Raw genomic sequence first — 13,929 nt, 5'->3', positions numbered from 1 at the left:
CCTTCTGAACAACTTTCATAGGGCCACATGCCAGAGGCAAAAGTGGGTGGAGCAATGAATGTAATTTATGTTGTTCAGGAAGCTAGTTTCTACCCACACTCACACACACCCGTCTCTGCTCTCCATCTGGGCAAGCAAAAGGCCTTACCGGAGCTCAAGGACACATCCCAGCCGGGCAAAAACACTCAGGGAGGGTGTGAAGCAGAGCTGGTGCAGGGGTGTGCCCTGGGGAGAGTCTCAAATGCCAGACAGAGAGACCTGGGGGGCCTGAGACTCCCCACCCTTGTTGTGTGTCAGAAAAGTTATGGTTTCACAGTGAAATCTCCTAAACACCTATAGGAGGATTCCTGGCTCTGTTGCCTGGTGGAAAATGCTCACAATCCATTTTTACTAGAGATACCATTCATTAAAAATAAACACCTTTTTTTAAAAAAACCTTTTCCCATCTCCCTGGGGGCTCATTTGCAGGACCTGACAGTCTTCCTTGCCCTCCTCTGAACCCTTTCCAAGAAGAGCGTAAACCAATTGGAGCAGGTTCACAGGAGGGCAACAAAGACGGGCAGAATTATGGAAAGTAAGTCCTGCGAGAAATAGTTTAAAGAAACGAAATCTCCTTAACTTGGAGAAGAGAAGATTAAGGGGAGACATTATTGCACTCTCTGAATTGACCTCCAAGGCCTATTCTGTCTCTGCGGTGCTAAGACTTGGTTAACCTGCACATGTGTCCAAAGCCCGGTACATCTGGGTACCTAAAAGGATGCCTGTCCCAACTCTTATATATCCAACCCATCACTGTGCTCTGCAGGAGGGGGGCCCCTGCAGGCACCATCTCATCAGAAGGTCTAATCCATACTTGGTACAAGCCAGCCCTTCAGGTTGGAGGCACCTCCCTCCCTCCCATTTGGATGTGTCAGACAGACACAGTATCCGTTGACTTTCTGGTGGCTACTGAAGACCTTTGTTTCTCAGCGAGCCTTTTAAAAGGGAGAACCACACCCCAGTCTGCACTGATCCAGAAACTCTTTGCAAATATCCTTTTATTGTTAGATTGCTGCGAGATGTGGGAAGCGAGTCATAAATGAAATAAAGTAATAAGCCTGCAAAAATTACTGGGTTTCCTCATTCTCTGGCAAGGTGTCCCTGGCTTTTAATTTTAAAATAAAATAAAACCCACCCTGATTCTTTTGTTTCTTCTTTTTTCCTCCCCACCCGCTCAGATTTCTATAAAAGGCGTCCCAATTCTGAAGGAAGAGAACATCCGTGGTGCCGTCGAGATCTCGTCCTTCCGCTCCCATCCGTGCATCCAGAAGCCCAGCCCTTGCCAGAATGGGGGGATGTGTAGTCCTCGCATGGAAAGCTACGAGTGCACATGCCAGAGGGGCTCCTTCGGGATGCACTGCGAGAAAGGTGCGACTCTTTCACTGACGCTAGAAGTTGCCGGTGAAGACCGGGAAAATGCTGCTTAACAGAAAGTAGAATAGTTGGAGGTCATCCTAGAGTCGTACCTTGGTTCTCGAATGCCTTGCGACTCGAACATTTTGGCTCCCAAACGCCACAAACCCGGAACTGAGTGTTCTGGTTTGCGAACGTTCTTTGGAACCTGAATGTCCGACGCGGCTTCCACGGCTTCCGATTGAGTGCAGGAAGCTCCTGCAGCCAATCAGAAGCCGCGCCTTGGTTTTCAAATGTTTTTGGAAGTCGAATGGACTTCCAGAACGGATTCCGTTCGAGAACCAAGGTACGACTGTAATTGCTTTAACAAACGGAAAATCTGAAGCCGTTTTCCCTCTCTTTCCTTTCTTTTCTTTTTTCTTCTTTGTGTCCTCTGCTTTGGGCCATTATTGGTGTCCGAGGATTACACACACATGAAGGTGGTGGATGGTTCTTGGAAGAACCCTGAGTGAGAGGCAGGGAAGTGAAGATCTCCCAGATTAAGAGACTGGGAAGGGGAAAGGAAAGTTCCCAGGTGAGAGCTGGGAGGGTCCACCACTTTCTGTGAGTGACAAGGATTAAGCGCTACTTTTGATAGAGGATTCTGTGTTTTCCTCCCCCCCCCTCCCCCCCGCTCTGTCTTTGTTTTTATTTAGATTAGTTTCTTTTGTCTTTTACTGTTTTATGAAAAAATCTTTAATAAAATCTTACTAGAAGCAGCAGCAGTTGCCAGTGGGAGTCATTCAGTGGAGCTGATTGTTGGTCGATCATAACCAATCTGCCTTCTTCTTCTTCTTCTTCTTCTTCCTCCCCCAGTCATCACTGAGAAGGCGGCAGGAGACGCGGAGGCCATTGCTTTCGATGGCAGGACCTACATAGAATACCACAATGCTGTGACCAAAAGGTAATGCCTTTTATTTTGACTAACAAAGCGGGGGTAGAAAAGCAAGCCTGTTGGCAGGAACTGAACTCAGAGCTTAACAATTAACCGTCTGAACTGGAGGGGCGGGGAAGAACCCCAGGATCTTCTACAGTGGAGTCAGAGGGTGGCAGCGCCACATCCTCAGGCCAGGGAGGAGTGGGGCACTGGCCCTACAGGTTCTTCTCCGTCTGCCCTTCAGGTTCATCCATCATCTGATGGAAGAGGAATCTGACTACTGGTCCCTGGTAGCTCTTTATCCCCAGCATTACACAGAAGTTTCATTCAGCTGTGACAGAAGAAAGCAGCACAATAAGATCCCTTCCTAATCCCAGCCCTCCTGTCTTCCCACCTTCGTGTGTGTGTGTGTGTGTGTGTGTGTGTGTGTGTGTGTGTGTATTCTTTTGTCTCATGAATAACATTTTTGTGTGTCTTTAATCTTGGCTCCTGTACCACACATCTCTGCAACCCATTTGGGGGCAGGGGCTTCTTTTATGTGTGTTTATTCTGTGTGTAGGCGTTGCTCAGATGCTCTGGGCATTGGACCCACCTCTTCCCCACCTCTGGTTTTTGGTCACCCCTTTGGAGACTGCGATGGGTTGTATCCAACTAAATTTTATTCATACCCGCTGAACTTAATGGGCCTATGTTCCTCGTGCCCGTGGATAGTGTGGTGGCACCTACCCTTTAAAATTCCCTCCTCTTAAATATGAGACAGGCGTCGTTTCTGTTGCCTTTTGGGCACCTATGAAAGACCTTCCCCTTCCAACAAGCCTTTTAGGCAAGAGATCTTTCCCAGTCTGCATCTGTACTGGAAATGTTTTTAAGGCATTTTAATATTTTTATGACTTCTTGTTTGCCCCCCTGGGCTGCTTTGGGGGGAAGGGCAGATACAAATAAAATAAAATAGTAAATTTCAATGAGACTATTGGAAACACTGCCTCCTTCCCTAAAGACCCTCTTGGTAGCAGAGAGGGCCCTCTTGGTAGTTGCCCTGCCCTCGGAAGCATAAGGGATGTTGGGGCACGGGAGAGGGCCTTTTCTGTGGCAGCCCCTAGGCTGTGGAACTCTACCCTGCAAATGTGTCTCTCGTTCCTTCATTATGGAGTTTTGCCATATGCTAAAGATGGGTGGCGCAGTGGTCTAAACCACAGAGCCTAGGGCTTGCCGATAAGAAGGTCGGCGGTTCGAATCCCCATGACGGGGTGAGCTCCCGTTGCTCGGTCCCTGCTCCTGCCAACCTAGCAGTTCGAAAGCACGTCAAAGTGCAAGTAGATAAATAGGTACCGCTCTGGCGGGAAGGTAAACGGCGTTTCCGTGTGCTGCTCTGGTTCGCCAGAAGCGGCTTAGTCATGCTGGCACATGACCCAGAAGCTGTACGCCAGCTCCCTCAGCCAGTAAAGCGAGATGAGCGCCACAGCCCCAGAGTCGTCTGCGACTGGACCTAACGGTCAGGGGTCCCTTTACCTTTACCTTTAAGGATGCACCTCCTTACCTGGCCTTTGACACCTAAGAGAGGGGTGTGTGTGTGTGTGTGTGTGTGTGTGTGTGTGTGTGTGTGTACACAGCCCACTCTAGTTGTGGTTGCAGTTTGTTTTTAATGGAGTTTGCCCTAGGACATTTGGGTGAAGGATGAATATCAAACACAGTCATCGTCACAGTAATAATACTTGGATTAGGCCTAAAGTTGGATACAACCCTATGTTTCTTTCCTACTTGTGCTCTCTTGTCTTGTCTGTCACCTCACTTTCTTTGTCGCTCTCTGTGTCCTGAATGTCTTTGTTTCTTTGTTTTCAAGCCAACTGACCAATGAGATCCCAGCGTAAGTAGACCTCCTTCCTCGCCCCCCCCCTGTAATCACCATCTCACATCAACCATCCTGCCACCTACCAACCCCAACCACGTCACTCAGTCACTGCCACCACCGTTCACTTGGGAATAAGAACTGAAAGTGAGCCTTCTTGGAGTGGGGGGACGGGGGACAGGTGGTCCTACAGGGGGAGCACCCACACCTTCACTTTACACAGATGTGTGCACTGTATTAGACTGAAGCCACAGCACCAGAGCTGCCTGTCATCCTCACCCCATTCCCAGCACCCAGGAAATATGCCAAAACATAGGTTATACAAAAGAGAGCCGTAGTCTGAATCTTTTCAGCAGCTCACTGAGCAAAAAAACAGAGGCGGGGGGAGTTACCCCAGCTAAACGGTTCCACTAGCACAAGGAGTTTTAAAACATTTGTTTCTTAGTGAGAATTTATTGGTGGTAAGGGGGGAAATGCGAAAAAAGGGGAAACAAAACAATCGCTGGGTTTGTCAGGTCATGTTCACAATACAGTGGTACCTCTAGTTATGAACTTAATTCGTTCTGGAGGTCCGTTCTTAACCTGAAACTGTTCTTAACTGGAGGCGTGCTTTCGCTAATGGGGCCTCTTGCTGCCCCTGCGCCGCCAGCACACAATTTCCGTTCTCATCCTGGGGCAAAGTTCTCAACTCGAGGTAACTCTTCCAGGTTAGCGGAGTTTGTAACCTGAAGCATTTGTAACCTGAGGCATTTGTAACTCAAGGTACCACTGTACATTGAAAATCAGTAAATGAGACATTAAGGTCTTCTAATCATTGCATAAGAGATTGTGAGTGTTTAGTCCTTCCAGGAGTTTTAGCTGTGCCATGGTGCTTCCCCAGCCTCTCCTGTGTGCCCTGTAAATCTGCAGCAAATTTACAGGACCTTCTGGGGAGGTGTGGGCAGAAGGGAGGGTGGGGAAGCTCCATTGCACACCTAAAACACATTGCAGTAGCAGAACTGTTTAGCTGGACAGCTTCTGTGAGGACTTCAGATCCATGCAAGGGCCTAACAGGCTGGGGTGAGATCTTCCAACTCTTCGTGCACTAAAACACCAAATCTGAAATGCCACCCCTTTACATTGGGCCTTCTTATCTTCTTGTGGCAGTTTTCCCCATGAGGACTAGTGACCTGAATTAAAACTAACATTGTTTCAGAACCATGGCATAATACACGTATATAGGTTGGGGCCTCTGTGGATCTCCTAAGTAGTCACACAGTTGCTTTTCTACATCTGTGACATCTAAAGGACTTTTTAAAAGAGAGGTAGGGGTGTGTGTGCGCGCGCATGTGCGCGTTCACGTGCGCACACACACACTCAAAGTCTAACCAATTGTTGAAAATTGGATCCAGAACAAATACAGTGGAATGCTACTTTATTCCTTTATATATAGAAACACTTCAAATACATATAAAGAGAGAAGTGAGTGAAAGATTTTCAGTATGTTGACAATCCATCATGGTCCGTCCCCCCCCCCCCCACCTCGCTGCTCCTCTACAACATTAAGAAGAAGAAGAAAGAAATTGTTCACCAAATCACATTGAACGAGATGACTTGACAGCTGTGACCCAGCTTTAGCAGGGGTTAAGGGTCTCTGTACAATCTTTGCAGATGAAAACTACCATGGTGGACCTCAGATCCCATTCCGGAAAGGAAAAAATAACAGATCTCTGTTATATCTCTGGAATTGAAAATGTGTTTTCCAAAAAAAACCCCCAAACCCTCAAGGTGCCCTTGTGTTCTGGTTAAAAAGTGGGACCGGCGGGTGGGGATAGTTGCTGAGGTTGCCTTACATAATCAGAGACACCACAGGTTGTTTCAAAAACGGCTGGTTTGGGGTTGTTCTTTTTTTTTCTGAAACAAGCTTCGTCGTTTTACATGGGCAGGCAACTCTGGTCCATCCCTTTTACTTGGAATGTCGAATCACTCTTAAGCCACCGCATGCTTGCATTGGTTTGAAAGAAACCCCCTTCTGCATACCTGAGATAATAATACGCTGCTGTACATGTGGTCACTTACTCTGATTTGAAATCGAGCACCTAATTAAACGGGGTGGGTGGGTTTGAGGCTCTTTCCTTTGCTTTCCACTCCCTGCCCTGGTTTAACCTCTTGCGACTCCCCCCCCTCCCCCCCGCAACTAACCCCAGACTAAAGTGACTTCAAGGGTTTGTTATCTCATAACTGATTGTGTGAACAAACATAATGAAGGTATGTCAAGAGCCTTTATTTAACAAAGAGATAGAGGCCCTTAATTCTTCATCATGTTCCAACCACTTGATCATGTAAACAAATCCAGGGCAGAAGCGAGTTGAAAGGGTGGTCTTTACCCAGAGGCTCAATTCCTCGCCTCTCACTTCTGCCTCCGATGATTATCCCTTAACTGTTGTAAACAAGCTTAAGGGGCTATTATTTCAGGATGTGCAGAAACCCATTGCGTTGCCCGGTGGTACTACATTTCTCATTCGCAAAGATCTCACATCGCTGGGTTACATCCAAACTTTAAAGTCCTGCTCAGTGCAGACCCCGTTGAAATTAATGGACCTAGGTTAGCGGTCTCCATTAATTCCAATGAGGAGGGCTAAGGCTGGACACAGCCCTGCATTTAGAAAGAGCTGCTGGGATCTCTCAGAGGTTTCGCAGGGACTGGCCACTTCTCACTGTTTGCCATGGGCGCTTATTGCATGCCTCCCCTTTCTTCCTGCTTCTAAGTCCTGATGCTCTGGACTACCCTCCGGATATCAGGTGAGTGTCAGCAAGGCTTCTGCTCTGGTGTCCAGATGTTTGCTTCCGCTGCCACCATTTCTTCACCTTTTAAAAATCTCCTCTGCATTCCGCTTTGCTCTTATGCATGATTGCTGCATTGTTACATCTGAATAATAATAATAATCACCAAGGGCCTAAAAATGAATAAATCTCAGAGAGCACACAACCGAGCCCAGCTCAGCAAGAGCGCTTTACCCATGAGCTCATTTTGAGACGCCCTTTTTCCATGTTCCTCCCCCCTTGTTTTGAACATGGTCATCATGTTCAAAACAAGGAGGAGGGGAAAAACCAGATGTGTTCATGTCTTTCATTTCTGAGTTTTGAGAGCAGGGTTTGCACAGAACGGTTTACCTGATTCAAAGTGACAAGAGTTGATGTGATCCAAATTTCCCAGTTACTGAAGAGCACCAGGGATCTTGAGCCAGAGACTCTGGTGGAGGGAACCTGGGTCCTTTGCTTCCTATGTTCCACCAGGGCAGAGGGAACAGCTGGTCCATTGAAATGACACCCCCAACCTTCCATATCTCTAAAGCAGTTGTGTGGCAGGGGGGGGGGCCTGTGGCCTTCCAAATATTGTGGACTCCAGCTCCCAAGAGCCCCAGCTACACAGCTGGTGGCCAGGGATGGTGGGAGTTGTAATCCAGCAACATCTGGAGGGCCACCAGTTCCCCATACCTGCTCTAAAAATCTAAACATTCCACTAAAGGGTGTAAGAAGAGCCCTGTTGGATCAGCCATTGCTAGTCTTAATCTCTGTGCCGGTTTTACAGGTCCGAAGCTTGCCCGGTAAAATGGGGTTGTGCGCAGTCACAATTGCAGACCAGTTGCTGTCACATGGTGCACTGCTGCAGAGCTCCCCTCTCAAAAAGATAAAAGGGTTGGGACCGATGCTAGTCCTACTCAGCGTAGACCCTTTAAAATTAATGGAGGTGATGAACTCGGGGCCATTAATTTCAGCGGGCCTGCTCTCTGGCTGAGTGGGACTTGGCAGTTGACAACCCAAACATCTTAGCAACATTTGGGAGCTTGGTTTCAATTACTAGATTGCCGTAACAAGCTAATCCAGATAACTTGCAAAGTAATAATAATAAATTAATTAAGAATGGAAAGGCTGGGGGGTGGGGACCAGCAATGTGCATCCAATCATCCTTAATAAAGCTGTTATCTGCCGAAGCCAGAACAAATGAGAAGAATCAAATTAAGAGGTTCTCAATTCCATTCACGCAACAGATAAATTAAAGCGAGCATCCATCTCAAACAGAAAACAGCCAAGTGAGGATCTAAGTATGACATAGTAGCCACTCCTTCGTGGACTAGCTGGCAGCAGAGTCAGAGATGGCATTCAGGTTTTTCTCTTGCCTTATTCCCAGGTGCTGTTTTAAGAACAGAGGAAGGGCCCTGATGAATCAGACCACAATCTAGAGCAGCATCCGTGGTTGTATCCAGTGCCAGCCCTACTCAAAGTAGACCCATTGAAGTTAATGCGAGTGACTAACTTGGGTTCATTACTTCCAGTGGGTATGCTCTGAGTAGGAGTTAGTTGAATACAACTGGGCATCCCTGACAGTTGAGGCTGGCACTGCCTGCCGACCTCATCCAGATGCCAGCATCCTGCCTTCTTGCTCCCCTCCAGTCCTGGGGGTGGCCCTGCCTGCCAGCTTCTACCTCCTTAGCTTCATTGTCACCCTTGTAGAACTTAGCAGGGAGGAAGAAGAGGATGGGGACAAACCTAGAATTAGCTAGTTCTGCCTGTCATTGGCTCTGGCTCAGGGCATCCTGTCCTTCACCCTACCTGACTCAAAAAGAACATAAGTGGAGCCAGCTGGGACAGACCAAAGGCTCACCTAGGCCAACCTCCTGTTCCACAGTGGCCAGCCTGGGAGGAAAACCTGAGCACAGCAGCCACCACTTCCCTCCACTTTCCCCTGGGCAGCTCACATGAATGGCTTTAAGGCCTGTTGGCTGCCCATCTTGGCTATTTAGTTAACAGCTCCTGGACACAGGAGCTCCATTTAGCTAAGAGCCGTTGACAGACTTCTTTATGGGCTAGTGTCCTCCTCGTTAAAAATACTTGAAGCATTGCACACATTTTTAGTGGCCGTATTTATAAAGGGTGTTAGAACTCCTTTCAGATCGTTTGGTATTATTGGGTCATAGCTGGTGTTAATCCTACTCAGAATAGACCTGTTTGAATCAGTGGACATGACCGATGTAGGTCCATTAATTTCAGTGGCTATACTCTTGAGTGAGACACAGTTAACCTACTATTATTTATTACATTTATTTGTCACTCACTACATGAAATGTATGGGACGCGGGTGGTGCTGTGGGTTAAACCACAGAGCCTAGGACTTGCCAATCGAAAGGTCGGCGGTTTGAATCCCCACGACGGAGTGAGCTCCCGTTGCTCGGTCCCTGCACTTGCCAACCTAGCAATTCGGAAGCATGCCAAAGTGCAAGTAGATATATAGGTACCACTCTGGCGGGAAGGTAAACGGCGTTTCCGTGCGCTGCGCTTGTTTGCCAGAAGTGGCTTAGTCATGTTGGCTACATGATCTGGAAGCTGTACGCTGGCTCCCTCGGCCAATAAAGTGAGATGAGCGCCGCAACCCCAGAGTCGGCCACGACTGGACCTAATGGTCAGGGGTCCCTTTACTTTTACATGAATTGTATCAGAGCAATACAGTGTCTTTTTAAAGAAATGCAAATGCAAAAGTTTAAAACAAAACATCAGAATAATAAAACATTATCTACTAGAAGTGGTCATTCTCCAATATTATAAAAAAGGATGAATCCTGCCCCACCCCACTGAACAATGAGCACCTCAACATTTGGTCCTATGCAAAATCCGTCCTACGTGGAGCAAACCCATTGAAATGAATAAAGATGGCTAGCTAAGCTCCATTAATTTCAATGGGTCTCCTTTAAGTAAAATGTAGTTGGATTGAACCCATAATTTTCTAGAACTGCTCACCTCGCAATTTAGTAAATTCTCCCCCACTTTTCTAAAAGCTGCTGAATTTGTTTCAATGTGGAATTCACCAACAGCCACTGGCCACCTATTTCTATCCTGTGTCTGTTGGGGGATGAAACACTCTTCTTTTCCATGCTGTCGTGTGTCTCGTGTTGTGTGGTACGTGCGTCGTACATGTGCGTCTTTGTGGCAGTTGAAGCTTGAAAAAACCCTTTCTTCTAAGGCCTACATGCCTTCTATACGCTTGAAAAAGCAACCTTATTTCCTTCTCAGATATGAGGCCCGGGGCCAAGCTAGGCCTGAGCTAGAAAAAAATGGGACTTTCTCCGTGGTTTGGTTGCCTCAGTAGTCTGCAAGGTGAAACGGGGTGTCCTTTTGTAGCGTTCTTCAGAACGTGAACTCCATCCCGTTTTCTGAATGGATGTTGTCACCTGGTGATGCTTCCACCTCAAATTGGCGTACACCGTTGAAACAGCGCTGAGAACTGGGACTCAGCACCAGCCACTCATCCATCAAGAATGCAGCTCTCCCTCCTTGTGTCATTACGTGGGCGTACAAGGAGTGGGGAGATCCCTCCCCCCATCTCAGAATCTGACACCCCACTTTATCTCCATGCAGTGAGAAGGCCTTGCAGTCGAACCACTTTGAGCTGAGCATCAAGACCGAAGCCACGCAAGGCCTCATCCTCTGGAGCGGGAAAGGGCTGGAGCGTTCAGATTACATTGCTTTGGCCATTGTGGACGGCCGCGTACAGATGACCTATGACCTTGGCTCCAAGCCTATGGTCCTCCGTTCCACTGTCCCAGTCAACACGAACCAGTGGATCCAAATCAAAGCATACAGGTGAGGGATACGTGGGGAGAATGCTTGCTCACCGTATTATTTCTCAGCCTCTTCCTTCAACCTTCAGGGAGATACTATAGTTCAGGGATGTCCAACTTCTGAGAGACTGCGATCTACTCCCACTAAAAAGACACTGGCAGTGCTGTGCCCATTGTATTGACCAGAGGAGGAGCCAAAGTTGTTTGCAGGGGCGTCAGGGTCCTGCGATTGACCAGGGACACCCCACAATCGACCAGTAGATCACGATCAACCTGCTGGAGTTTAACAGCAGAGTACTGGTTTTGAATGTCAAACGTCATGCGTTCAGTCCTGGGCTTGCCAAGTTAGGACTGGAAAAGGTTCCCTGTCTGAAACTCTGGAGAGCTGGTGCCAGTCCGTGTAGAGAATACTGAGCTAGATAGAGCCTATGGTCTGACTCAGGGTAAGTTGCCGTAACTTCAGAAGTTATGTGAAGAATGGAAATTCAGTAGTTTGAGTTGGGACGGAGATCTTTCAGCTGTTTGTGGCCTGAGTCATCTAGGGCTTTAAACACTAGTGTGAGCAGCTTTACAGAAACCAGTAACAAACTGGCAACTAGTCAGCCATCCTGATTGAGCAGTTATTCCTGCATTGCAGGGGTTGGACTAGATGACCCTTGGGGAACCCTCCAACTCTAGAGTTCTATTATTCTAGGAAGGATGCGATATAGTAGTAGTGAAAACAATGGCAACATAAGATGCTTTATGCCAAGTCAGACCATGAATCCATCTAGCTCAATATAGTCTGCGCTGGCAACATTTCCTGAAATGGAATTGCCATTCTTTTAAAGCAAATTCTGAAAGTCCTTTGTCCAGCCTATTTCAAGTCGTCCAGATGATTAGCAGTCGCTCTCAGGGGTCTCAGGCAAAAGTCTTCCCCAGCCCTACCTGGAGATGCCAGGGATCGAACCTGGGACCTTCTGCATATGAGCAGGAGCTCTGCCCCTGAGCCCACAGCCCTTGCCCCTTCCTGCCATGGTGTTCCCGATCCCAGATAATGTTCCTCCTTTCCTCTGCACCATGTGAAGCTAAGGAAGCAAAGGGTCACCCCTAGAGCTTGGCAGGTCATGCACACACATACAAAAATAATCCTTGGGTGACTCAGACTGCCTTTGGGCAGATCATGCCTAGACTTGTCCGCCCTGGGCTCTAGGAAGAGGTCCCGAAGGGTCAAGCAAAAAGTCCCTTCCACTGCATTGTAATGCCTATGGCTTTGGCAGTCCACCCCCATGAACATCTTATTTCCCCCGCCCACCTCTGGGTTTTTATTTTTATCTCGGATGTGTGGCTGGGATACCTAAAGTGGAGTGGGTGGGTGGGTTCTGGAGCTGCCTTTTGAGGTCCAGGATGGAGTGATGGGGGGTGTGTGCTTGAATAACATGGAGCAATGGAGAGAGAGGACCTTACCCTCTGACCTTATGTGGCACCCTTTCCTTGGCTCAGGGGTCAGCAAACCTTTTCAGCAGAGGGCCGGTCCACTGTCCCTCAGACCTTGTGAGGGGCAGGACTATATTTTTTTGGCGGGGGGGAATGAACAAATTCCTATGCCCCACTAATAACCCAGAGATGCATTTTAAATAAAAGGACACATTCTACTCATGTAAAAACACGCTGATTCCCAGAGCGTCTGCAGGCTGGATTCAGAAGGCGATTGGTCCGCATTCGGCCCCCAGGCCTTAGTTTGCCTACCCATGCCTTAGCTGCTCCATTTAGAAGGCAAGGAGGGTCCATGAATTGGCTAGATTGGGGAGGAGCCTGCAGTGGGGCTTGTAGATATTAGAACCCTCTTCCCCACCTTCAATCCAGGGGGCCCAAATGGTGCTTTGAAGGCAGCTGAAACCTTGAAACCAATCATGCAAATGAAGGCTTGTTTCCTGGGCTGTCATTCAGTGAAAGAGATACTAATTGATGAGTCATGCGAGCTTTTTTGAACCAAGTAATTGATTCATCAAGTGCTCATAGATTTCCAGGAGCGTAAAAACATTTCAGAAGCAAAGAGCAGGCTTTACTTTGTTTTCAGGAAATGCACACATAACATCACAGAATAATCTTAGAAGAGGCGTTCCTTCAAAAACATCTCAGAAATAGATGCCCCAGTTAATCAGGTAGCAGAATTTCCCCCCACCCCAATTGTCTTAGTTCTTAAAATTCCTAATGGCAAGAATAATTTTAGAAGACACATTCTGTCCCCTGGCTGTGTGTGAGAGAGAAAGGAAACACCTCTTTAACTATGCCACTTGCTATTGGCGATTTTTATAAGCACTTGTATGAGAAATATATGACATTAGGGAGGAAAACCAGGACACAATCTTAGTCAATCGTTCTTCACTTTTTTTTAACTCCACTCTTCAGTTGAAAAGGTTCACAGAGCTGCTTGCAGGCCAAGGAAACCCAAACAGTCCCAGCTCTCAGGCTTAGTGTCTAAAATATATGACCCACAAGGAAAAAGAGATTTTTTTGGGGGGGGGGGAGCAAATCCAGGCACCAGTTCTTAAAGTTACAGATCTTTGTAACAAGCAGCTGGGATGGGAGCAGTTCGGATAGCCTAATGGGATGTCTTCCACTCAGTTATAGATATAGAGGAAGAAAAGCCAAAAACAGCTGTTTTTTTAAGCAAGGCCAATGGAGTAGCCTTGCATCCTTTCTCTCTACTGCAGCTTGAGAATGGCTGCTGCTAAATGACAACTGAGGCAGAGCCGAAAGGTAAACTGGTCTCTTAGCAAAGCCGTTGAAATGAATATGTTGTTAAATATTTCAACATTTTTAGGAAAATGGCTGGTCAAACAATGTTTACTGTTTTATTTTTACAAGGTTTGCGGGGTGTTTGGGAAAGAAAAATGTCATAGGTACTAGGGGTAGGTTTGTCGCTTTGAAACCGAGTGGCGAACGATTACCACCAAGGTAACCAAATCCCTCTAGAAGAAGGAGAGCAAAGCAAAATTTCCTCCACCTGGTAGGAACCAACGTTCCACACATGCAGAACCCCGTGCCTTTTAGCAACTGTTTGTGTTTCCCCCTCTTTCTACAGAGTGCATCGAGATGGGTCCTTGCAGGTCGGCAACGAGTCCCCCATCACAGGCTCCTCGCCTCTCGGAGCAACTCAGTTGGACACAGACGGGGCCCTTTGGCTGGGTGAGTTG

The 13,929-nt window shown here is 47.5% G+C and overlaps 1 protein-coding gene across 6 annotated transcripts in view; it reads left to right on the top strand.

Annotated features, from left to right (window-relative positions):
- AGRN (agrin) overlaps window positions 1–13,929 on the top strand; it is a 245,128-nt gene that overhangs the window by 228,015 nt on the left and 3,184 nt on the right. For 3 of the 6 annotated variants that reach the window (XM_077931365.1, XM_028740790.2, XM_077931366.1), the window contains 5 exons: window positions 1,218–1,407; window positions 2,248–2,335; window positions 6,903–6,935; window positions 10,548–10,772; window positions 13,818–13,921. In XM_077931365.1, coding sequence (XP_077787491.1) covers window positions 1,218–1,407; window positions 2,248–2,335; window positions 6,903–6,935; window positions 10,548–10,772; window positions 13,818–13,921 — 640 coding nt within the window. The remainder of the gene's footprint in view (window positions 1–1,217; window positions 1,408–2,247; window positions 2,336–6,902; window positions 6,936–10,547; window positions 10,773–13,817; window positions 13,922–13,929) is intronic. The other 3 variants (XM_028740796.2, XM_028740794.2, XM_077931367.1) reach the window with 1 other exon arrangement.

Source organism: Podarcis muralis, chromosome 7 (genome assembly GCF_964188315.1).
Source record: "Podarcis muralis chromosome 7, rPodMur119.hap1.1, whole genome shotgun sequence".
Lineage (NCBI taxonomy): Eukaryota > Metazoa > Chordata > Lepidosauria > Squamata > Lacertidae > Podarcis > Podarcis muralis.
This window is presented reverse-complemented; position numbering and strand designations above follow the sequence as displayed.